Source organism: Lontra canadensis, unplaced genomic scaffold (assembly GCF_010015895.1).
Source record: "Lontra canadensis isolate GAN:19392208 unplaced genomic scaffold, GSC_riverotter_1.0 scaffold10, whole genome shotgun sequence".
Lineage (NCBI taxonomy): Eukaryota > Metazoa > Chordata > Mammalia > Carnivora > Mustelidae > Lontra > Lontra canadensis.
Window position 1 is genome coordinate 1,160,463 of NW_022631004.1, and position 25,305 is coordinate 1,185,767.

Consider the following 25,305-nt stretch of genomic DNA (forward strand, 5'->3'; position numbering starts at 1 on the left):
TAAAATCTATAAAAAAATAAAATAAAATAAAAAACAAATAGCCAGGGGCACCTGGGTGGCTCAGTCGTGAAGCTTCTGCCTTCGGCTCAGGTCATGGTCCCAGGGTCCTGGAATAAAGCCCCAAGTCAGAATCCCTGCTCAGCAGGAAGCCTGCTTTTCGCTCTCCCACTCTCCCTGCTTGTGTTGCATCTCTCACTGTCTCTCTCTTTCTCTGTCAAATAAATAAATAAAATCTTTAAAAAAAAAAATAAGCAGCCAATTATTTTATAGCTGTTGTAACCAATTATTTGATTGCATCTATTAACAATATAACAATAGTAATAAACAACTACCTTTAACCTTACATATTCTGACTTTATTTAATCAAGATTAAGGGTATATGGGAAAAGAAGTTGTTCAGTATTTTCATATAGGAAAAAAATGATACCTAACTAAAATGTTCACTTTTCTATTATTTTGCCATCATGTCTCATACCTTTAAAATGGTATGAAATCTATCTTATTTCTTTTTTCCCGAGCAATAGTTAGATTCCAAACTTTTTAATTTGCTTCTTTTCTGATTATAATTTGATTATTTTTATATAACAAAATTTTGTTAGATGGCATTTAAAATTACTATGATATTGCCATATTATAGGTGTACAATATTCAAAGATGTTTCAAATATTGGAATCATTCTTAAATCTTTTATCCTGTCTATATGAAGATACTTTAAAGTATTTACTCCATTTTCTGCATGTCATTTATCTGCATTAATGATAATCTTAAAACATATGTCCTAAACACATGTTCTAAGTGATGTTGTAAAAGTAACTTAAAAAAAATGTAGAAAACTTAAATATTTGGCAAGATTTTTTTTTTAATTCTATGTCCTGGTTTTTTTTTTTTTCCACTACTATCAGCTGCTGTTTAACAGTATCTTAGAAATTAGAGCTCTGGTCTGAGACATAAATACTGTTGTCAGAACTACTCATTTAATACAATGAAGAAAATAGAAATCTCCTTTCCCCAATGATCAATTTCAGTGTGAATTTGTTGGAGGAGGTCATTGAAAAGACATGACAACCAGTTGAACCAAGAGCTGGACCAGGACATCAAAGGTTCTTTACCTTCTCCCCTGTTTTTAGAATGTACGTTGTATCAACTATTCCCACACTAAGAGCCAATTCAAGGATGCAGCCTGGAGAGAATAATGTGTTGTTGAGAACCTTTGGACCATGCACACCACTGAACCCAGTTAAGGCATAAATGTTTTCCCCTCCATTTTCTTTTAAACCTTATCAAAGAGTAATTGGAGAAAATTGACACATATAATGTATGTATTTAATGTGCACAAATATATGATTTGATACACATATACATTGTGGAATGATTACCAAGATCCAGATAATTAACATATATCAATCTACATATTTAACGTTTTTCTGCTGTTGTTCTTCTGAGAATGCTTAAGATCTAGTCTCAGCCACTTTTAAGTAAACAATACCCTATTATTAACTACAGGCATCATGCTGTACCTTACATCCTCAGAACTCATTCTTACAATGGTTTGTACGTTTTGACCTACACCAGCCCATTTCCCGGTCCCCAGCCACTGGCCACCACCATTCGACTTTCTGTTTCTGTGAAATTGGCTTTTCAGATTCTGGCAGACAGATACAGAAATCTACTTGTCTTGGGGTCCAGCAACAAGCCTCATAAGTAAGCCCCTTTCCTCTTAAACCTGTCACATACCAATTTGGAGTGGGCTACCTTTTTCTTAAGAATCTCCTTGTCCTGCCAGTGCAGGGCCAGTTTTGAATTTCAGCAGGAAGAACTCTCAAGGCTGTGAACCAACACAATGATACATCAAAACATTATGGTTTCAATGTAACTAAATTCAACTACCTTCAATTATAAGCCTCAGATTCTGAAATCTAAGAAGTAAAGTACTTAGTCCTTAACTCTTCAAAAAATTTAACGAAGAGCATTACATATAAACTATCATAATGTTATTAAAAATAGTTATGATAAAAATTATAAACTTCAAGATGACATTCCATCACATGCATTAGTTCATCTATTGCACTGCCAAAGACTGCATGATTCAAATACTTAGAATTTTTATTACAATAATAATAAAACACTTTAATCCTATACCACTACACTATAACATGCAATGCAATATTCCAGCAATTAGAGCACGACTTGATTTCAGATCATGTCCAAAGGCCTCATTTCTGTTTTCAATTTTAAGGGGATACATGCTGCCTCCCTGATAGTTGGTTCAGAGTATCTTCCAAGATGTAAATTAAGAGACTCTTTTAAGAAAATAGCAAGTGTAACAGTAAAACCACTCAATACGTAGTGATTACAATTCTTGGTATTTGTTATCATTACTGTTTTTACATAGTTTAAAATATAAAATATCCACAAATCATAGTTATTATCTTTATCTTTGTTAAGTAACTTTAATCTATGTTACAGGTTGTAAGTCTTTCATTGGTATTTTAGATTCTCCCAAACTGAATGCATATTGCTAGCATTGTAAGATTTCAAGTAAAAAAGAAGAAAAATTTAGGTAAGAAATTGTAATTTAAATTTCATTTGAGGTACTAACATTTTTGTTCTTAATTCACAAAATAAAACATCAGGTTACATAGTCTATCCAGAGCATTTGTATCTTTTCAATAGGTGTTTTCTAAATGGTTGTTCTTAACATTGCATTTTTACTATAAAATCAGGTTAGGAACTTTCCTTTCAACAGATGCTCTTCCAGAGAAAATATATCTCTCTATATTTCCCTCTTATATAATATTACCTACAGCAAGTGAATCCATCATTTGAGTCTTAAGGGCAGTTTACCAGTGTTTCTTTAGGATTCTCATTTTTAGAAAGTTTGAGTTTAGACAAAAACAGACAGGGAAACTCCTTTTCCTACTTTGAAAGCTTACTGTGAGGTGGCTAATTTCTGTGACAACAACAGCAGCCTACTTGTTGACATTTTCATAGTAATTATAGATCAGGAGTTGGTTGCTTGGCAGAGCAAAAATATGTCATATATGACAGGGCAAACCCTTGTTAATATACTTTCTCTTTTTTTATTAAACTATAGTTCAAAATTCATGGTAAAAATCAACACTGTTCTTATAAAATAAATGAAAGCTTAAATATAGAAATCACATATTTAAGAAAGACTGTCTAGAAACTGGGAATGAGCACAGGATCCATAAGTGACATATTCAAGAAAACTGTAGGAAAAAAGATAAAATGTGGTGATATCAACTAATAGTACTAACCTGGGTTTTGACATTATATTAACTCCTATAGTTGATCTCAAGAGAATCAATGACATCCTCATTCACTCAGCCACATAGTAACTTGTTTTATGAATATTCCTCCTATACTCCTGGAGCGCAAGACACAGACCTCTTAGGATGCATGACTCTCCCTCCGCGGCCAACTCTGTCTCTCTAAGTGTCCCAGGCGTTAAGGAAAGAGAAAGATTACGTTTGATTGTGGAAATCACAGAAGAGATTAGGCGAAAAGAAAATATAAACTGGGCCATGAAAAATGAGAAATATTAGGAAAGAGATAAATAACCAGGCAAGGGACTTCCATTCCAGATGCACAGCTCATGAGAAAACCACACAGAAAGGGGAAGAGGTAGCAGGAAAACGGGTCATGACTCAACTTGACTAGTGTGAAAAGTACATGAAAGAGAAAATAAAGAGGAGAAAGTAAAATATGGTTCATAGGAAGGACATGAAGGGCTTTTGGATTCGAGAATAGGAATTTTGGTGGGGGGTAGCGGATTTTATCTGGTACTGACATTTAAATAGAAAGCTCCTGGCAAGACCTGTCTGTCACCAGGAAGATTCAGGCTACTTCCCAAAGACCTCACACTGTGATATTACCTGACGAATTTAACACCATCTAGGATCTGGCCTTCAGCCCTGACACCTCAGAAACCTGGTTCTGTCAGCAGAAAACACGTGTCAGCATGACTGGTACATTCACTCCCTGAGGCTGAGCTACATTAAAATCAGAAGTTTGCTAGGTGAGCATGGAATCAAAGACAGGGTTTTTTTTTTTGTCATCCAAATGTTACAGAACATTAGATCAACCTTTAAAGTGACTGTTGTCTCTCTCCTGAGCATGGCCAAAGCTTGCCTATGTGAATTATCTTTTTCGATCTGATTTTAGACCCCTAATGAACAAGCTTCATCCAAGTGTGTTTTACGATATTCAAACAACTTACAATAACTCTAAAAGACTTAGGACTCACATCCTCTCCCTCCAAGATGACTATACTAATGTATGAAGTGATCCCTTATGTAGAAATTCCAGAGTTTATCTCACAGAGGGTAATTCTATTAACAAATTTTTGAAGGGTAATTTATAGTTGTAGTTATACATAGTCCTACTCTGTAATAAATGAAAGGATGAAAGGAAGTTTTTGAACATAAAGCAAAAAAATCAGAGCTATAATGTGGGGGAAATTCATTTATCAATGAGGCTTTAAATGCTACAGGCAAGGAAAAACCTGAAAACATGAAAGTCCTATACAAGACTAGCCTAAGTGAGAGAATGATTTGAGCCAAGGAAGACTGAATTTGAGTAAATCAGTGGATTTGAAAAGTACTGCAGAGAAGACCTTGATAGGATTTAAATGTGATTTGTTAGGGAACAGTTGGGAGGGAAACACCAAGATACCTTCAATAAAACATTTCCTGTAACCACAAGAGCATTAAAAAAAAAATCTTTGCATAGATTTAAGATTGTCATAAGTTCTGTAGAAATGACTCTATTACACAACTCACCCATATCTATGTTATAAATAATCACAGAGAATCATGAATGACTTGAATGTTGTATGTAAATTTGCGCATATCTGAATATTTTCTGGGAAAATGGTCATGGCTGTCCTTTTTGGTCCAGAGAACTAGCTTCAGAAAAATGGTTTAATAACTGTAGAAACACTTTATTAATTATGTTGCAGAAGTAAACCCTAATATCAAACAATAATATTATAGATAGTCTTAAAATAAATATAATAAACATCACAGCATAGAGGCAAGTATCTATCCCAAACTAATATACATATACAAACTGCTTTATTCTAATTATTGCCTTATTCCAAATATCCCATTATTCCAAAGTTTTTGTTTAAAAAAAATCTATTTGTAAAACAATGTGAAATGGAATTTATTTGCTATTTTAATTACCTTTTATTAATGAATTTTAATTCAAAAAAGAAAAGTTCATTAAAAAGAATCCGAATCTCCTTATCTAGTTGGTCAATTTTATATAGAATATTATTTCAGTTAAAATTATAATATTTGGGGGCACTGGGTGGTTCTATCGGTTAAGCATCTGCCTTCAGTTCAGGTCATGATCCCAGGTCCTGGGATGAAGCCCTGCATTGGGCTCCTTGTTCAGCGGGAGCCTGCTTCTCCCTCTCCTCCCCAGTTGTGCTCTCTCTCACTTTCTCTTCTCTTAATAAATAAATATATTAAATAAATAAAATCTTTTAAAAATTAGAATATATTAAAATACAAAAACTTGGAAAATATGCTACTTCAAATTTGTATAACATACATAATTCTATCATATGTTCTTTATACAGCTTATTTTGGTTTCTATGTAATTTAGCTAATATCTATTTAAGAAAGAGACTTAGTAATGAACATACAATTTATGTCCATTTCAAAAATCAATCTTAGATATTTTCACATACTGGATAGTTTCATGTGATACCAATATTGCTATGTCACTGTAAAAATTAAACTGTGGAATTCTTATCATGCCATCTAGGAGACAGTTATTTAAATTTATTGTTTCATTCAAGTTAAAATAAAAAGTTAAACTCACAAAATACAATAAAGAAGGGTTTTTGTTCAACCACAAATACAAATCAGAAACATCACAATCTAGTTCAACAACAAAAAAAGTAAACATTAAATTACTTATTCAAGTAGAATTAAAAACAAACATGATTTAATTATACCTAAGATTATCCAATCCTAAAACTACCAACTACTTACAAGACTGTTCACAAAGAACTTATTTTTGGAGTCCAAGATGACAGGCTATAGAGTAAAGAAACTTGAAAGACATTCAAGGACATATAGGCAGAGCAATTAGAAGTCAGCAAATTGCTTTTAACTAAAAAAATAAGGTGTGTGAACAGCAAAATAACTGTCCCAGGCCCCCAGGGACATTAATTCTGCCTTAGATGATGTTTGATGTTTTACATTAGTTCTCATCTTGATACCAGGGGTACCAAGAGTAGCATCAGAGGTACTTTTGTCACCTTTGACACTGATGGTAAGCTTCCTTTCATGGTCTCCCAAATCCACACCTCAGAGCAAAGAGCACACGTAAGTAAAGGAAAACTCACTCTAAGAATAAACACAAGACTCTGGGCAGCAAAAGCCAGGTGGCTTTCTGCTATTCAGAGCAAACAAAGCAGTTCTGAAATTAGATTTCCAGATCTCATTCGCTGACCTACAAACTGCTGTGGTTTTCAATGATATTCAAAACTTGATACATGGCAGACACTGAAAAATAAATTCTTTTTCAAATACGTCTTATTCCCCCAAAATGAGGTAAGGTATTTTCCCCTCTCTTTACTACTAATTTGCTACTTGAATTAAAACCTGTTATTTTCCACTGGCAATTTTCCCACATTTAAAAAACAAAAAAATTTCCTTGAGAAAATGTGTGAAATAAACAAAACAAAACAAAAACAAAACAGTTATAAGTTCTGAAACAAATAACTTTAAATGACAATAACATTAGTCAGCAAAGTTGGCATGTTTAATCAATAAGGAAGTCGGGGAAAAATATACTAAAATGTGTTGATCTATGTAAAAACACTACTTCACCTAAGGTTACATCCAAATTTCAGAGCTTCCGATCAAGTACTTCCTCAGTTAGCAGTGTGAAGTGTGCCTTAATTCACAGTTTAAATAAGTACAATAGTTCTTTAAAACCATAAAGTATATAACAACTCAACTCCAAGAAACTGTATTTCATGTCAAAGAAAATTTTCTTAGGTAATAGTAGCCTAATGTTTGTCGATAACAATGTTCTGGAAAAGTTTTGCCTCAAGGAATGTTCGTTTAGATGAATCTGACTGCCTCAGGGACATTTGTGGAGAATATCAGATGTTGCCAAGGGCACCTTAAACAGTCTTACTGGAAGACTAGGAGGTTGCCTATAATTTCATACTATACTATATGCCATGAAAGGCCTATAAATATTCTCCTGATATTCTAAAACTGGTTCTTCAGCAGATGCTAATACCATGTGCCAAAGCAATTAGCAAGCTCATATTTCAAAGTATCCTGCCTAGAGTACCCTATGTAAATATTTTGAAAGTCACAAAGTAGCCTGATGATAGAAAAGTAAGAGAGCTGTGATGAAGGGACTATCAAATTACTATATTTAGGAGCTCTAGCTAGTAAGCATTCTAGCGTATTCAGGAAGATAATGCCCTGTAATGTTTTATATATTTGGAGACACAATTAGATTAAGTTGTTGCATTTTTAGTGTCTCTCCTTCTTTCAATCCTACTAAACAGTGGGCCTTTGCTTATGCTAAGAACAAAAAATGTACAGAATTATCTGGAACATTCAACACATTCCAAAATTGATCATATAAATTTATTTTCATTTTTATCAGAGAATATGTCATAGAACAACTTATTTCATATAAATATTTAGTATAAAATCTAGCATCAAATAAGCTCATTATTACTTGACTTCAATCAGTACAAAACACAGAAATCTTTGAATTTTATTCACTCCATATTTTCTTCAGTCTAGCAGCTAATTAATCTTGCTACAAAACTCTAAAAACAGAGAATCTGCTTTCAGTGAAATGGTTCCTACTTAATAACTTTAATGAAGTTCTAGATGGAAAAGTCCCAGAATATATGTGAACAACAAAATTATTTTAAAAGCTAGAAACACGATAACGTATTTTATGTTACGATTCAATTTCATTTCCGTTTAAGTCAATAGAATTACAACAGTCTTTGAAATTCAACATAGAACACATAGAAAAATGAGGGATCAGGACACCTGGGTGGCTCAGTCGGTTAAGTAAGTGTCTGTCTTAGGCTCAGGTCATGATCCCAGAGTCCTAGAATGGAGCTCCACATGGGGCTCCCTGATCAGCGGGGAGCCTGCTTATCTCTCTCTGTCCCTCTGACTGCCCCCACCAGCTTGTGTTCTTTTGCCCACTCTCTCTCTCTCTCTAATAAATAAATAAAATTTTTGAAAAAAAAAAAAAAAGAAAGAAAGAAAAATGAGTGATCTACTATGGACAGAAATTGGTAGGTTGCCTCAGCACCCATTCAACACTGATTACACTTGTTTATATATGATAATAATTTGTGAATTCCTGGTATTTAATTGTAAGAAAAAACCTTTTCCTTTTCTGCTTTTATCCACATTGGAAATAAATCCACAACTGTAGGGGGGTTGAAGTTAAACACAATGACACCTCACAGTTTCCAAAGATACTGTAGTTGTATTTCTAAGCCAAATAACACCTATTGTAAAAACAATTAGTAGTCCCTTTAACAGCCACTCCTGCCTACCTGAGATATTCAGAATTTCATTGCGATATCAAAAGAATCACTACTAAAACTGCCAACTGTGTGCAACTGTCATATGTAGTACGCCTCTAGGGATAAAAACTATTCTTTGAACAATATAAGGTACAATGCAAATACTGGCCTTTCATTCACTAATAATGATTTACTTTAAAAACTAATGAAAAGGCAGGCTACGAGAAGTTTTCTATTGCAGCTTCAAGATACAATTATCAAATTATAGTGAAATCATTGTCATCTCGTATAAGTGATGCTCCTTCAATAACTGTAATAAAAATTCCAAATCATTATCAATGTATTGGTCCAGCAGAAATTAACATACAGTTAGTGTGATCATTTAAAAGAACCAAATATAACATTTCAAAAGAGAGAGAAACAGTTTGAGCTGTTCATGATGACTCATTCAAAGCACCCAGCTGTTAAAAATAAAAATAAACAAACATACAAACATGATCTTCAGAGCTAGAGAAAGTGGGTCCAACTCTCACTAATCTTGGTCAGATTAATTAAGTTTATTGAAGCTAGCCTATCCCATTTATAAGAGGAGATAAATAATCTCTACTTTTATGTTATTAAAATATTATACTAAAAAAACTCAATTGAAAGATGGGCAGTTCTTAAAAAATTTAAGGATAGAATTACCATATGATCCTGCAATCCCAATTCTAAGTATATTTCCAAAAAATTGAAAGCAGGATCTTGAAGAGATATTTACACACTCACGCTCATAGCAGCCTTTTTCATGATACCCAAGATGTGGGAACAATCCAAATGCTCATCAATAGATGAAAGCATAAAGAAACGTGGTCTGTCCACACAATGGAATATTATTCAGCCATAAAAAGGAAGAAAATCGTGTCATTTGCAACAACATGGATGAACTTTGAGAGTATTATGCTAAGTGAAATAAACTAGTCACAAAAGGACAAATACTGTATGATTCCACTTATATGAGATACCTAAAGTAGTCATATTAATAGATACAGAAAATGATATGGTAATTGCCAGGGGCTCGGTGAGGGGAAAATGGGGAATTGTTGTTTAATGGGTAGAGTTTCAGTTTTGCAAGATGGAAAAGTTCTGGACACTGGTTACACAATGGTGTGGATATACTTAACACTACTGAATTGTGCACTTAAAACTGGTTATGGTAAACATTACATCATGTCTTTTTTACTACCATTAAAACTTAAATACTTTTTATTTATTTTTTTAAATTTTTATTTACTTATGTGACAGAGAGAGATCACAAGCAGGCAGAGAGACAGGCAGAGAGAGAGGAGGAAGCAGGATCCCCGCTGAGCAGAGAGCCCGATGCGGGGCTCGATCCCAGGACCCTGAGATCATGACCTAAGCCGAAGGCAGAGGCCTTAACCCACTGAGCCCCCAGGTGTCCCAAAACTAAAATACTTTTTTTTTTTAAGATTTATTTATTTATTTATTTGACAGAGAGAGATCACAACTAGACAGAGAGGCAGGCAGAGAGAGAGAGAGAGAGGGAAGCAGGCTCCCCGCCGAGCAGAGAGCCCGACGCAGGACTCGATCCCAGGAACCTGAGCCGAAGGCAGCGGCCCAACCTACTGAGCCACCCAGGTAAAGATTATACTAAATGGGATGATATATTTAAATTGTCTGGCATATAATAGATACCCCAAAAACAGTATTATAGACCAGGAAGTGTTATAGTGCAGTATGTAAGGACAAGAGAGTGGAGCCAAAATGCCAGTACTAGAGAGAATCCTGCTGATAACACCTGTCTAACCCTGGGCCTTAGTTTCCTTGCCTACATACTGAGATAATAATTGGGCCTTCCTATAGGTTTGTTACTAATTAATACGTAAAAACTTTTAATACTACTGACATTAGATAAGCTCTATGAAAGTACTTGTTATTATACTATTATTAATATCTATACAAGGAATAATCTGTCACTACTTAATATTATATATTTTTTATTTTATTTTATTTAAAATATTTGCCTCTTTTGATATTTTGAATGAGTACATTTTTACCATTTCACCCCCTCTACTTATGAGTAGAACTTTTAAAGTAGCTTATTCATATGAAGTATAAAAAAAATGTATTCATTTAAACTATTTTAAAAGCCATTTAATTAGAGTAATAGCTATTCATTAAATAAAATATTCTAATTATTTCCAATAAAAGTGTATAATAAATTTACATTTATTTTTATAAATATGAGCCTTTAATTTCCCTGGCATCTTTTTTTCCCCATCTACATTATTTTGACATTTTAGTTGATACACACACACACACACACACACACACAGAGGTATAGATATCATACATATTTAATTATTACACAATTAAAGATTTTTCATATCAACATAATTAGCCCAGATGATTAGTTTTCAAAAATAAAACAAGACAAATAGAGGATATCCATTATAAAAAATAACCCAGCCAAGTTTAAATGTAGTTTATTTTACCTTGTATGTTCAGAAAACATAGATAAAGATATGATATTATGTTAATGACAAAATCCCAAAACAATCATCTGAAAATACACATTAGTACATAGTTAAGTCTTAAATTAATATAAAGAACTTAAAAGAAAGTTATGGGGGAAAAAAATCCTTACATATTTGTTACTTGCTATTTGATTATGTGTAGAAAATACACATATATACTAAATTTAAGTTCCTTTTCTAATTTATATCATTAGTAAACCAAACTATTAAATAACAGAACCTAACAAAATTACAGATTGCTATAATGGTAAGGTACTTCATATTTTATTTTGTATATTTAAAAAGTATAACTTTAAAATCAATGATGTTTCTAGTGAAGCAGTCATGAAAACATATGGAATTGTATTGAGTTATATCTATTTTACAATAAGAAGGATAATACTGATTAGAAGTATCCAAAGCACATAGACTATACATAAAAAAAGAAGTCTACCTCACTTAAATTCTAAAGATTTTATTAGTGATTGCCTTTAAACCTATTAAGTGGACCAATGAAATATCACGGTGTTATTTACAAAGGAGGAAATAAAAGTGTGTATTAGACCTGAATTCTGAATAGACAAATCAGCTATAAATGCTCAGAAGTAGGAGACACTATTTCTGACAAAGGTCATTATATCCTTGATAAAGTAAGAAGCTTACGTTGGGATATCAAGACCCAGGTAATTTCCAATGGAAGAATGTTGAGGAAAATATCATCCTTTGAAAGAAATTACATGACTGCAGAGACAAAATGGTTTTATAAAGACTCTTTACATTTCTACCATGTATATTTGTTTGCTACATTGTTATTATTAATTTAATGATAAGATATTCTAAGTGTGAGCAAAATATTAAGCAAAAATTTTGTGATCACTTTGAAATAATTGGGCCATGACTATATATACATGAAAGAAAAATGAATACTAAAGTTTTCATTTTGCAAGTATGAGGAAGTATTCAAAGATCTCTTAAAAAAATTTAACAAAATGGTGCAATTCACCATCTCTTCTTATGATCCAGACAAGGAGTTCAGCCATCTCTGATGTCAAGAGTCAAACTCAAAAGCATAAAGTTTCTATGGCATTTCTGGCAAATCTTACTTTGTATACCATCTTGTAACTCTCCCAGAGATACTAATGCTAAAGAGATTATTTTCCTTGCTTCCAGGACTAATTGCTGTGTGAATTCAGCAATGGCATCATTTCTAGTACTATTCAGGGAAAGGTACTTTGTATTTAATCATACTTGCCTTTCCCCACGCTCCCGCATTAGAGGAAATAAAAACCTTGTATAGAGAGTATTCTCTCTGAACTAAGTGAACAACAAGTAATTTCTTTTTCTTTTTTTTAAGATTTTATTTATTTTGGATTTATTTATTTGACAGAGAGACAGAGAAAGAAAGAGCGGGGTGGGGGAGGGGAAGAGGGAGAGGAGAAGCATACTCCCTGCTGAGCAGAGAGCCGCATGTGGGGCTCTATCCCAGAAAGACACTTAACCCACTGAGCTACCCAAGTGTCCCAACAATAAATAAATTCTAATTTCTTCCCACCAATCACATTTCCTATCTGGACCTACGACCAAATATCCATAACTTAAAAAAAAAAAAAGTTTTCACAGAAGATAATATTAAATGATTTCACTAGAAAAAGGACTTGTCATTCGATGAGGCTCTCCTTAAAAATCTATGTGGGTGTTCTTCTTTGATCTGACCTCCAACATTTCCTCTTAGATATTAGTAAACTACTACTCCCTCAAGCTTCTACATCCAGAACCTTAGATACTGGATGTTCCAACTCTACTCTGAACAGAGGACAGAGGGATAATCTTAATTTAGGGAGGGAATAAGATAGAAGGAAGGCAAACGAGTAATGGGAATTGACAAAAATTCCCATCCATGGGCACAAGGAATAATTTCAAGAGGCACTTAGATGAATGAAACAGACATAGTTGTCACGAATATTTTCCTCCTCGTGTCTGGCTTTCCCTTCTTCCTTTTACTGTTAATTCTTTCCCATTAGAGATGACATTCCATAGCCCCCCATTCAGAGAGGTATAGCCATGTCACTGAGTTGAGGTCTGTGAGATACACACATGAGTCATGTGTGACAATGTCCTGGTAAGTTCTAGGGTAAGGTGCATTGACCTTCTCTTCAATCTTTCCTGCTGGATAGGAAATGACAATTGATGATAGAAAATACTGATAAAGTGACCCTGGAAGTTCAGACCTGGATGGCTCATTTTGACAAGCTCACTTCAACCATCACCTGGTTGGGAAATAAAATTCTATCTTAATTCAGGCATGTTGATTCAGAGCCCCCGTTTTGCAAGAACTTAACCTATCTCTGACTAACGCATTGGCAATTATAAGTGAGGCAGAAGTCAAAGACATAAATCTGGACTATCTGTAAAATATCTGGATTCAGCCATACAACAATTAAATGAAGTGCAGCGGTTGAAAAAGGGGGGAGATACTGTTTTTTAACATAACTTAGTAGGCAGCAAAAAATATTTAAAAACCTTAGACCAAAAAATTATGTGGTCAAAGAGAAACTACAGGAAAAGAATCGGATGAACTGGCAGAGGGAGTGCCAAGATGCATATAATTCCCATCTACTGTTATCACTCTAAAATTGAACATGACAGTTTTGGCACAGTGCTTTCATTTTAGTGCATTTTGAAACTTATGGACTAAACCAGTTTTGTACTTGAAACCTTATATTTTATATAAAATTAAATTTTCATTTACATTACAGAACTGGGCTGGCAGTGGTCAGAAATGGAAATGGTCAATAAAAAGCAATACAGCTAAAAGTCTTTACTTAATGACTGTGCAGATGGCAATACACATTAAATATAATGTTCCTGCATTTATTAAATATTTTTCCAATGTTAACTCTAAGCCTTCACTGTGCTAATGCTAGGTGAACTATAGGATTTTTTTTTTTAAGAACTTATAGCATAGAAGAGTCACAGACCTGATTTCAGATATATATCTATATCTATATCTATATCTATATCTATATATAATATAATATAATAAAATAATTCTAGCCCAGATCATGAAAACTAAAGTTGCATAAGAATATAAAATGTTACTCTGAGTCAGAATCATGAGATCTGAAAGCAGTCTTACCGTAATCTTATTGTAAAAGTAGGAAATAAAGATATTTCATAGCAATATACGATATTCTTTTGGTATATTAGGTAAAAAGCTGAAGTGTGTAATCACAAGCAAGCTGACTTCTCTTAAGAACCAGAAAGGCATGTGGTGACCACACATATAATAGCAAAGGAGATTATGCTTGCATTTGTGAGATGCAGAAAGCTAAACTAGGGAGAAACAAAACAAAACAAACAAAACAAAACATGTCTTAACAACATTTTAGAGGGAGTGCCTATTTTCTTTTTTTTTTTTTTAGATTTTTTAAGATTTTTTGTTTATTTATTTGACAGAGAGAGAAAGAGATCACAAGTAGGCAAAGAGGCAGGCAGAGAGGGAGGGGGAAGCAGGCTCCCTGCTGAGCAGAGAGTCCAATGTGGGGCTTGATCCCAGGATCCTGAGATCATGACCTGAGTCGAAGGCAGAGGCTTAACCCACTGAGCCACCCAGGCGCCCCCGAGGGAGTGCCTATTTCCTAATTAGCATGTAAAAAATATTTATAATACGAGATATAATCACTTTGGTTTCCTGATGATTTAATCTGTTACTTATTTGAAGACAAACACATACTATATATATATATATATATATAATACATATTTATGCATAAACCTATATATACATGCATATAAATGTATTATATATATGTGTGTGTATATATATATATATATATATATATATATATATATATATATATCACAAAGTAATTTACTTCTTATTCTATTTGGTTATACTTTCCTAATAATTCACTAGAAGTTACGAGAGCTGGAGAGTTAAAAGTACTTCCCTATGATTTCTATCTGTTAAAATGAACCCAAGGCAAATTGACTAAATTTTGTACTCAATTCAGATGGGGTCTGACAATGTGATAGCAGTTCTATCTGACAGTCCCTTCCCAGAAATGAGTAGATGAGTGGGCATTCTCTGACCTGCTTTTCTCATGTGACATCTGACTTGACAAAATCAATCTTAACTGGTGAGTTTGGTAGTGGTGGTCATGGTGGTGGGTGGGTGGGTTAAGAAATAGGTAGTGGAGGTTGTACCATACCTTTCTTTAACCAGGACTCAGATGTCAGATTGGGGTTAGACTACTGTACGGGGATAACCCTTTGCTGCTGTAGTAACTCACTCCAGAATCTTCAAAGACTACTTATTGCTTCTCTATAGTCAATTGCCTCTTTCTTGATTGAGTCCTCTAGTGATTTAAACAATATGAATACTAGTCAAATATAAAAAAAAATCACCTGCTACAGTCTTTACTGGGTCTGATTTGCAAATACGTGTACTATATACACTATATACACTTTCATGGATTTGTAAACATAGTGTGGCCCATAGTCATCAATAGATCAGAGGAGAAAAAAAGATCAAAGTAAGAGAGGAAAAACACTCGTGGGAATGCAACAGGTTGACTGTGAAGAATTACCAAGGATAGCCTATGTGCTCAAGTATGATAAAATATAGGTAATGGTTACCACAGTTCAAAATATTGTTTCATGGTAAGAAATACTAAAAATGTACTTTTCAAAATCAGAATTAGATATTCATTATTGAGAAAGTGTTCCTGAACAGAGAGAATAGTGGTTTGATTTGTTCAGTTTCTCTAATTATTAATAATTATTTTTTACATATTGTTGAAAAGTAAAGTAGTAAAATTTCCCTTCCTGTTATTAGCACATCCTAAAGGTAATCATTTCATAATATATATGAATATGAAATCATCACACTGCACAACTTAAATATCTACAATTTTGTCAATTATATCTCAAGCAAGAAAATTATTTTTAATGTACTACAAAGGAGAAGCCTTCATGCTAAAGGTATGCTGACTGTTTAGGTAATACAACCAGGGTGCCTCATAAATCTAAGGAAAGTACTGAGAAAGTATTGTTTAAAGATTATGTTTGAATCTCCATGCCTTTTAAAGTAATGAAATACTTTACTTGCAGTAGGCATAGAAACCAATTGTTCATTTACTAACTAATAGCACTAAAAGTTGATAGACTCTCAGGGGGCTTTACTCCTCTGTAGCCTAAGTGGCAGGAAATATCCCCCCCATCAGCCATTACCTCTCAAATAATCTGTATACTCTACTAAGATGAAACCTCAACTCAAATGAGAAAAGGAAATAAAAAGAAAAAAAAATGTTAAGAAAGGTTATCGTACTACCCAATATATCCAAATCAGGCATTTTAAAATTCAACTTCTAATTTGAGGGCCGCTGAGACGCTTAAGTCTGTACTTTACAGTTTCACAACACTTAACATGCCCTTTAAGGTTGATTTTTTAAAAGTCAAATTGTAAGACTTTTTTTACTGTTTTCAGTATATCTAAAGGGTATTAAAAATTAGTTAAGGAATAAGTGCAAACTGAAGTTGATTATGGGTTTTGCAAGAAGAATGGCAAGCATCTCTTGAAACAATGTTCAAAATGACCCCCAGCTTGTCATTTGTCTGTTTTGTAAGATGATGAGGCTGTGGTTATGATTTTCTCCAATGGTCTTTTTTTTTTTTTTTTAAGATTTTTATTTATTTATTTAACAGACAGAGATCACAAGTAGGCAGAGAGACCGGCAGAAAGAGGAGGAAGCAGGCTCCCAGCAGAGCAGAGAGCCCGACATGGGGCTCGATCCCAGGACCCTGAGATCACGACCTGAGCTGAAGGCAGAGGCTTTAACCCACTGAACCACCCAGGTGCCCCTCCAATAGTCTTTTTTTAGAGGAGTTTAGGTTCACAGAGAAATTGGGAGGACAGTACAGAGATTTCCCGTATACCCCATGCCACCATAAAAGCATAACCTCCCCATTAGGAATGTTCCCTACCAGAGTGCTCCATTTGTTACAGTAGATGAATCTACACTGAAACCTCATAATTACTCAAAGTCTATAGTTTACCTTAGAGTTCATTCTTGGGATGTATTTTCTATGGGTTTGAGCAAAGGTATAATGATACGTATCAAGCATTGTACAAACACACGGAGTATTTTCACTGCCCCAAAAATCTTCTGTACTGTACCTGTTCATCCCTCCTCCCACCCTCTACCTCCACTCCTAGGTATTTTTATTGAACAATAAATTTAATCAGAAGCATTTGAATGTCAGCGGATGGGTACAGTTCTGATTTTATTACATGAGTTATTTGAAATTAGCATGGCCATCATTGCCATGTACACTTTTACTGTACTGCTTCCAACATTACAGTATCTTTTTTTGGTCATTTTTAATCACAATATGTACTTCGGAGAAGTCATAGTAGTTGAGATTGATAAAGGCATTATATCATTTATTATCAATTACTTCATTGGTTTCCAAATTCCATATTCATTTATTACATGATTAAGGTTATAATTGAATTGACTTATAAAACACAAATATTTGAAATATGCAATATATGGACCACTTGATTCAGAAGCTAATGACTTTTTTTTCTTATAATGATCTAGATTTTCAATTCTCCTCATAGGCATGCATACATTTATACATGTAAGAATGGAGTGAAGGAATTCCTTACACCTGCTTTTGGTAAAGGTAGCATCCCACAATTGTCCCACTGGGGAATCTGGTGTTCTTGATTTTATCACCACTCACCAGAACTAAAAAGGTAGTAAATGTGATGTAACCAGTGTATCTATTAAATATATCTTGTTGAAATTTTTTGTTTGTTTGCTTTATTTTAAAATTCATAAAATTATACTCTGAACATAACTTTCTGGATCTATCTACTATACTTACTTTTAAATGAGTTGACTTCTCTATATCTTTAAGTTAAAATTTTATTTTTCCTAAGATGTAGCAGTTAGAATGTCCTCAGGACTTTTTATACTAATTTGCAAAAGGACAGGTTTTCTGTGTATATAATACTGACATTCGGTACGTTTTAAAGGGCAACAAAACTTTGTTCAAAGAGCATTGTTAGTATAAAGTGGTCAGAATTATTTGAAGTTTCTTCTGTGTTAAGTTTGGCTTTGGTTTAATTATTTCTCTGTGATTTATATTGAGGAAATTGAGAAAATGAGTCATCAATGGCAGTATTTCCTATGTTCATCTACTCTTACATAATACTTCCTTTCCATGTTCCTGATTCCTAAAGCTTTATTATACATAGTATATAGTTATATATTTAAAATTGCATCTAGTATATAAAAAGTACATCTATCTTAAAAACCATTCAGTTAAAATATAATGATGGATTGCATTTTCAAATATTATTCAAAATAGTTTTCAAATATAATTGAAAAGAAGATATAGTTCAAACTTTCATTAAGGAATTACTTGTAAAATAATATTGCTTGTGTAAAATAGTCACACGAAGAAAAGTAAAGGCTAATTCTAGTCTTGGTTATGCTTAGGTATTTCTAACCTTTTTTGTAAATAAAATTAACTATGTCTTTAGGAGAGAAAAGTAGACATAAGTACTTCAGTTAAATTATTTCTAAAAGAAGAGATTGATATCTTTGTTTCCTTGTCTTTGTATAAACTAAGTATTCAAATCCATTACTTAAGATATCAATGCTGATGCAGAACATTTAAAGGTAGATTCATGCAGCACAAACACTTCAAGCAATGTCTCATCACCTTGGGCTTCCAGATGAAAATGAAAAAAACAAAACAAAACATAATATCTTAAAAAATACAGAATAAAAAAAAAGCTAATGATTCCCAAGAAGGGAAAAACAATCTGTACATTAGCAGTGAGGTGAATGGTCTAAATACAGATTCTGCATTCTGAGTTGAGATGTCACACTATCACCATACATTTTATCATGTTAAGAATAAGCAACAGGTGGTTAAAAGGGTGGAAAAAAGATAACACTTATCTTCTCTATACCCTCCAAAAGCTATCTTTACAAAAACATAATTATCTTAATAAGTGGTACTGCTAAAACCTGATATAATTTTAAATAGATAATTTATTATATTTTCATTATTACATGTCCTTCAAAACAGATTTGCTAAAAATATTTCAGTAAATCCTTTACTTAAATTTAACATATACTTTTAATGGTCCCCCCCCACCCCCACCCTGCACCAGAGATCAACTAAGGATAACTGAAAGTACTATAACAATAAAATGATCTATTCTGTGTCTGTATATGCTGGATGAATGATTCCTGGAATATTTAATTATTTCAGGCAACTCACCTTGCCTCCATAGTTTTAATCAAACACACTTACAAACTGCTCAAGCATAACTGGTTGCCTTTAAAAATGCAATAAAGGAATTTGAATAAAGTCAGAGTACAGGAGGATCGAAGGTTTAAAATATATTTTGGGGAAGAAAGCCTAACATTTATTTTAAAAGATTTTCAAGCAGTCATCATAAATAAAATGTCATTATGTGAAGCACTGTTCAAATAATGACAAAATCTTCAATATTTTTTTTTTCCAAATGAGGATATGATAAGCAGAAATCCTTCTCCAGGTTTAGAAATATCTCGTTTGCTTGCTTGCTTTTTTTGATTGTATTCAATATTAGCATAAACTTAAAAAAATGTGTAAAGGATTTTTGGTTAACACTAAAATGATTTGAAGCTTTGTTCGTAAAGCATGTAAGACAGAGTCCTCCATTAAGTATTATCATTATCATTACCATTTTTCACCCCTGTACCCATGCCTAGTATCTATGAGTTACATCTAATTTTGAAGTAAAAATCAGCGTCTCTTCAGGAATCCCTCTGCCAGAAAGAGCTACGTGTTTTGCCTCTTCAGTTGACTCATGTGAGGGGTTTTGGGAGCAGGGGATAGAGGAGCCAAGATGAAAACTAATCTAAGCTTCCATTTATTTTCCCAAATCGTGACAGAGTGTGAGCTGATGAAAGAAGTTAACTCATGTCTACGTAGGGCAGTGCAGATGGACTCCACGAGAAATTCTCTCAAATGTCACCATAAAGGTTGGCAGGGTGTCTGTGAATCACTCTCGCTTCCTTTCGGGCCTCTCGGGTTTTAAAAGGTGGCCTGGGGGTGGGGGCGGTAATCAGGTGCCGGGGCAGCCACCTCGCTGGGACAGCCAAGTTGAAAGCTGGGAGGTGAGCCGCGCTTCTCTGGCCGGCAGCTCTTCCCCGGCTCCATTCAGATCAGGTGGGAAAAATGACTGGAAGTCACCCCCACCGACTCCAAGGCAAACAAACGTCTCAACACCTGCATCGTTCTTAATAACCCTTGAGGACACACCCCAGGGGAGTCTACAGTTTAACCCTTTCAGAGCCACCCCCTACGGAAGTCCCCCCGCCACGACCCCCCCACCGGGCGGATTTTCCGGCAGGGATGCAATCCGGAATAAAACCGTTTGGAATGCGTTACAAACATGCTCTGTGTCAAAGTTAATGCCGGAGCACAAATCTGATCAGCAATTTGATGGGATCAAGCGCAGTTCAACTTCTGCCCGCTGGTGCGCCCAAACCACCTCCCACCCCTGGGAGAGCCGGCATTTAGAAATCTTACATCTTCCTCCCTCCTCCCTCAAATTCCTTAATGGACCATTAGTAACGGGATCGATCCTAGTTGCTTGAGTGGCAATCCATCGCAAAGGCGCATCTGCCGTGTTTACTACTGCCAGAAACACCATTCAAAAGTTGAGAAGGTAGAGCCAGCACTTTGGAAACCTTTGGGGGCCGAGGGAGGTGGGGAGGTACGCGGGAGGCGAGGAGGCAGGAGGCAGGAGGGCACCTGGTGAGATCTGAACTCCGGGGCAGCCAGCAAGCAGCCTCTCCCGAGCACTAGCCGGGAGGGGTCATCGCCACCGCCAACTTCCCCCACCCCGAGCGCCGCCGGGCTCCCCGCGCCCCTGTCCTCGGAAAATCGAGCCCGCCGCCCACCCACCCGCAGCCGCCGCGGCCCCGGCCTGGGAGCAGCGCGCTCTTGCGTCCGGGGATGGGGGTGCGCAGCACTTACGTCTCGGAATTTGTTCCACTGTCCGACTTCCTTGTCATACTGAGAGATCGTGGTGAGCCATTGTTTATCGTCCAGAAAATTACCGCCGTCCGACCGCCCCCCGGCCGCAGCCACCGCCGCCGCAGCGGCGAAAGCCTGACTGCACCAAGCGGCTGCACACACACACAATACGGCTGACACCTTGAGCATCTGGGAAAGGAGACACAACCGGGGGGCGGGGAGGGGGGCAGTGTCAAACAAGGGGTAAGAAGACCGGGAAACCCGGGAATACATGCATCAGCGACGACAGGGGTAGAGGGAGGAGGAGACAAGCAGGGACGGGGTGCCCCCTCCCCGGAGGTTTTACCCCCAAACCCGGGCGCTCACACACGCGCAGACCCGCAGACCCGGGGGAGGAGAAGGGGTATAAGGGAGGAAGCCCCAGCTGCAGCACCCTGCGCGGGCAGAAGAATGCTTCCAGGCACATCACCTTGTTGTGAGCTTGCACTGAGCTCGCAGCTCCTGCTGGAAACGCAGCCCGGCTCTGCCAACTCGCCGCTTTCAGGAGCTGCTGCACGCGCCGCTGTCTGGAGCGGTCCACTCAGCTCTCTGCGCCAGGCGCGCTCCCCGCATCTCCACCTCCCCCCGCGCGCTCTTCTCTCGTTTACTCCCCTGGCTTCACCCCTCCCTCCCCCAGCTCCTTTTTTTATTTTTTTCCTCTCCCTTTCCCACCTCCTCCTATCCCACCTTCCTCTCTCTGGATCTGAGCTGCAGTCGAGTCCGGATGCGACGCTCGGCTGAAGGCAGAGGATGCGGTAGCTGCTCGCCTAGGAATCCTTATCTGCTTTATAACCTCTCCCCTCCAGAAGAGGTTCTCATGTTCGCGAGACTGCCTGAACATTCTCTCTGCTCCTGGACTGATTTAACACAAAATAGCTGTAACTCTCTTAGTTGTCTCTGGCCTGCGATTTCGAAGCTGGTCACTCAGACGTGGGAAATGAGATCTGAAGAAAACTTTATGCATCGCCAAGTCACGAATCCCTTGGAGTTTTAAGTCCTGAAAACCTCTTGGACTGAGCTCCACCCTAAGACAGAGCCATATCTGTAGGGTCTTGGGAGATGCTTAATGCTGAAAATTAAGAATGTTTGAATGTATTCTGGATTATAACATAGTGCAGACTTTCACGTTAAAGAGTGGAAGTTCTTTTCTTTTCGACAGAGAATCATTACTAGGTAGGAAGTTTGAGTACACCTAAATTTTCCGGAGCCGTAGATAATTTCCCCTTAAAAACTCCTTGACAACTGTATTTTATGCTCTAAGACCAGAATCAAAAACTTTAAAGCCCTAATCTATGTCTCCCTACTGAAAAAATGGAAGAAGAGCATTTTCGAGACAACACTAATTTTGCCCTCCATACCTCCATTTATGACAAAATACTTGGCTTTTCATTGTTTCTCCACATATTCAGAATAAGCTGGAAGGAAATCAATAATTAGCCCCCTGTAAACAGAGTCTGATGAAGAGAATCTCTCCCAAAGACTAGAAGGATTTAGGTGCAGTGAATATTATATGTAAATCAGGAGATCTATGGAGGCTAAAAGACCACAATAAGACTATGCATCTCTGAATTTATTAGAGGTTATTTCAGCTAAAACTGTATCTCCCAAAGCTATGACCTTTGAAAATTTTATGTAGTTTCCAAAACTTGAGGAGATACTTAAATAACAGCAGTACCTTCCACTTCTATTTTCTATTTCGATCTCATATAACATTTGTGTAACACTTTTCGAACTATATTAAAATAGGAATCAAAAAGCATGATTAATATTGATTTCTATCTTTTGTAAATATAGGACTTAAAATGAATATATAAAACATAAATGAAAGGGAAAAAAGATATTTTCCTCAAATGCCACTCTTTCCACTCTGATGATGGGGGAGAAAACGAGAATCTACAAGTGCAATCCATAGACACCCTGATTGATGTAAACTCACATTAGATAACTTTAGAAACACTGATGTATACTAATTCTCCAATTATGTTTATTTCAGTTTTGTCACAGCTGGCTATGTCATATATTTCAGGATATTCTGAAGCACTATCTTGCTTAGGACATCCTTTAGACAACTATTGGTAGGTCCACCCTCTACTGACTCCTCTTTCTGTTCCCCATCCATCAACCCCCTATATACCCATATTCACCTCTCTACCATAAAAGTTAAAGTATTTTATTCTCAATTCAATGAGAATATTTTAACATGTTTAAAAACCTCATTCCTTTTTAAATTTAAATCTAATGGAAAAAGCACAAAAATTATGCCTTAGATGAAACTATGATGCACAGAAGAAGTTACAATTGTTAAATTGAAAATTACCTTCTAGTCTTTGTAAATTAATTTTTAAAAATTTAAAAAATGTTTTAAAAAGATGTATTTTATTTGCTAAAAAATATTTGATGGGGGGGTGCCTGGTTGGCTCAGTGGGTTAAGCCTCTGCCTTCCTCGCAGGTCATGATCCCAGAGTCCTGGGATCAAGCCCTCCCCCCCACATTGGGCTCACTGCTCAGCAGGGAGCCTGCTTCCCCCCTCTCTCTCTGCCTGCTGTTCTGCCTGCTGGTGATATCTGTTAATTAAATAAATAAAAATCTTTAAATAAAAAAAAATTGATGAGGGATGAGGCTCTAACACTCCTCCACCCCCCAATGTTATCATCTGTTATACATTTTAACATAAATACATATTTACCCCCCAAATGCATCTATTTCACTGCTGATACTAACATGTTCATAGAATCTCTTCGCATCTAGCTTTCACCGCTTGTTCTTATTTTGGGAGAAAAGCCTCTAATAGTGTATCCTAGTGTAAATAGGATTTACCAACAAATTGCAAGTTTGAAATGCTATAAATCACAAGAAATAGATTGAGTGTATTTGTGCTGGTCAGCTATGGTTCAGTTCATCTACTTTTACTGGCAGAGCTCCTTAAACCTCTACCATGCTTCTAAAGCCATGCCGTTGTTTCTGGGCAAGTTAGTAGTGAGAATAAAAGTCTACTAAATGTGACGGTTTGATGTATTAATCACAGGGAAGTCTCCTTTCAGTTTCTCCATATAACTGAATGTTTGGGTCTTCAAAGAGCCTGCTTTCAAAATTTAAATAATCCTGAGAGAATTCACACTTCAGTTAACACCTTGGTTATCAGTTAACACCTCAATGGAGATTAATTGAAAACTTGTGGAGAGCGAAACACAGCACGGACGAATACAGGAAGAGTATTAAGTGGGAGGTAATATATGGAAGGGGTAGTTAGGAACCTTACAAGTTAAAGTAGGTTGGCACAGAGGGGAGTAATTCACTGACTGCTACCCAGTTTTATTGAGAACTTTCATGGGAAATGGAAAAGCTAAAAAAGAAAAAAATACGAAATGGAGTGGGGTGTCTGTGGTGGGCAGAATAAGACACTGACACCAGAAGTAAGTAGATAGAGTTTGGTTTTGTGTTTCTGATCATGCTTTACAAAATTGAAACTCACAGCAAACACAGATATTCAGATTCCCAATCCCTTTTCTGTCACTTCTGTCACTTCATGCCAAGTAATTACATTATAAAAAGCCAATATTAAGGAGAGTCCAAGCTTGAACATTACCTCTATATTTGTTTCCTTCACCTTTTAACTCTTCTTCTGCTAAACATTAAGTTAATCAATTAACAAACATCTATTATCAAATATGTGCAAAATATTGTACTAGAAATAATTTTTATATTAAATCTGTTTCTTCTCTAGGTTTACTTACCCTCGTTTTTAAATCTGCTATAGTCTAGAACAATAAATACTAGGTATATGGTGACAAGGGGTCCATTTATAACCATCTTTGAGATTGGGATCTATAAAGACCTTAATGGAACTCCATATCTTTAAGTTCACACACACACACACACACACACACTACCCCTTTAGTTGCCTTTAGTAAGTTGTCTTTCTTTCATAGCTGCTATAAAAGTGTTACTCCTAACTATCCTGAGGCTGTACAGAATAGTTCAAATCATTTCATCTTCCATGTGCTAGGTACTTTACATCAGTGCTACCCTTTATTCTTCAGTTTGCTCAGGATACCATAGTTAGTAAACACAAAGGAAGGATTTTTGAGGGCCTATGAAGTCATCGAGAAAGATGATGCTTTTAAGTTTTCTCTCTCT

General features: G+C 35.8%; 1 protein-coding gene across 4 annotated transcripts in view; it reads right to left on the minus strand.

Annotated features, from left to right (window-relative positions):
- The window catches only part of SPOCK3 (SPARC (osteonectin), cwcv and kazal like domains proteoglycan 3), a 469,574-nt gene extending 447,606 nt beyond the window's left edge, over positions 1–21,968 (minus strand). For 2 of the 4 annotated variants that reach the window (XM_032855451.1, XM_032855449.1), the window contains exons 1-2: positions 21,599–21,770; positions 21,130–21,318 (exon numbers count right to left, since the gene is read on the minus strand). In XM_032855451.1, coding sequence (XP_032711342.1) covers positions 21,130–21,318 — 189 coding nt within the window. In that variant the 5' untranslated portion in view covers positions 21,599–21,770. Of the gene's footprint in view, positions 1–21,129; positions 21,319–21,598; positions 21,787–21,855 lie in introns of those variants that run through there. The other 2 variants (XM_032855450.1, XM_032855452.1) reach the window with 2 other exon arrangements.
- Between the last annotated feature and the right edge of the window lie 3,337 nt (positions 21,969–25,305).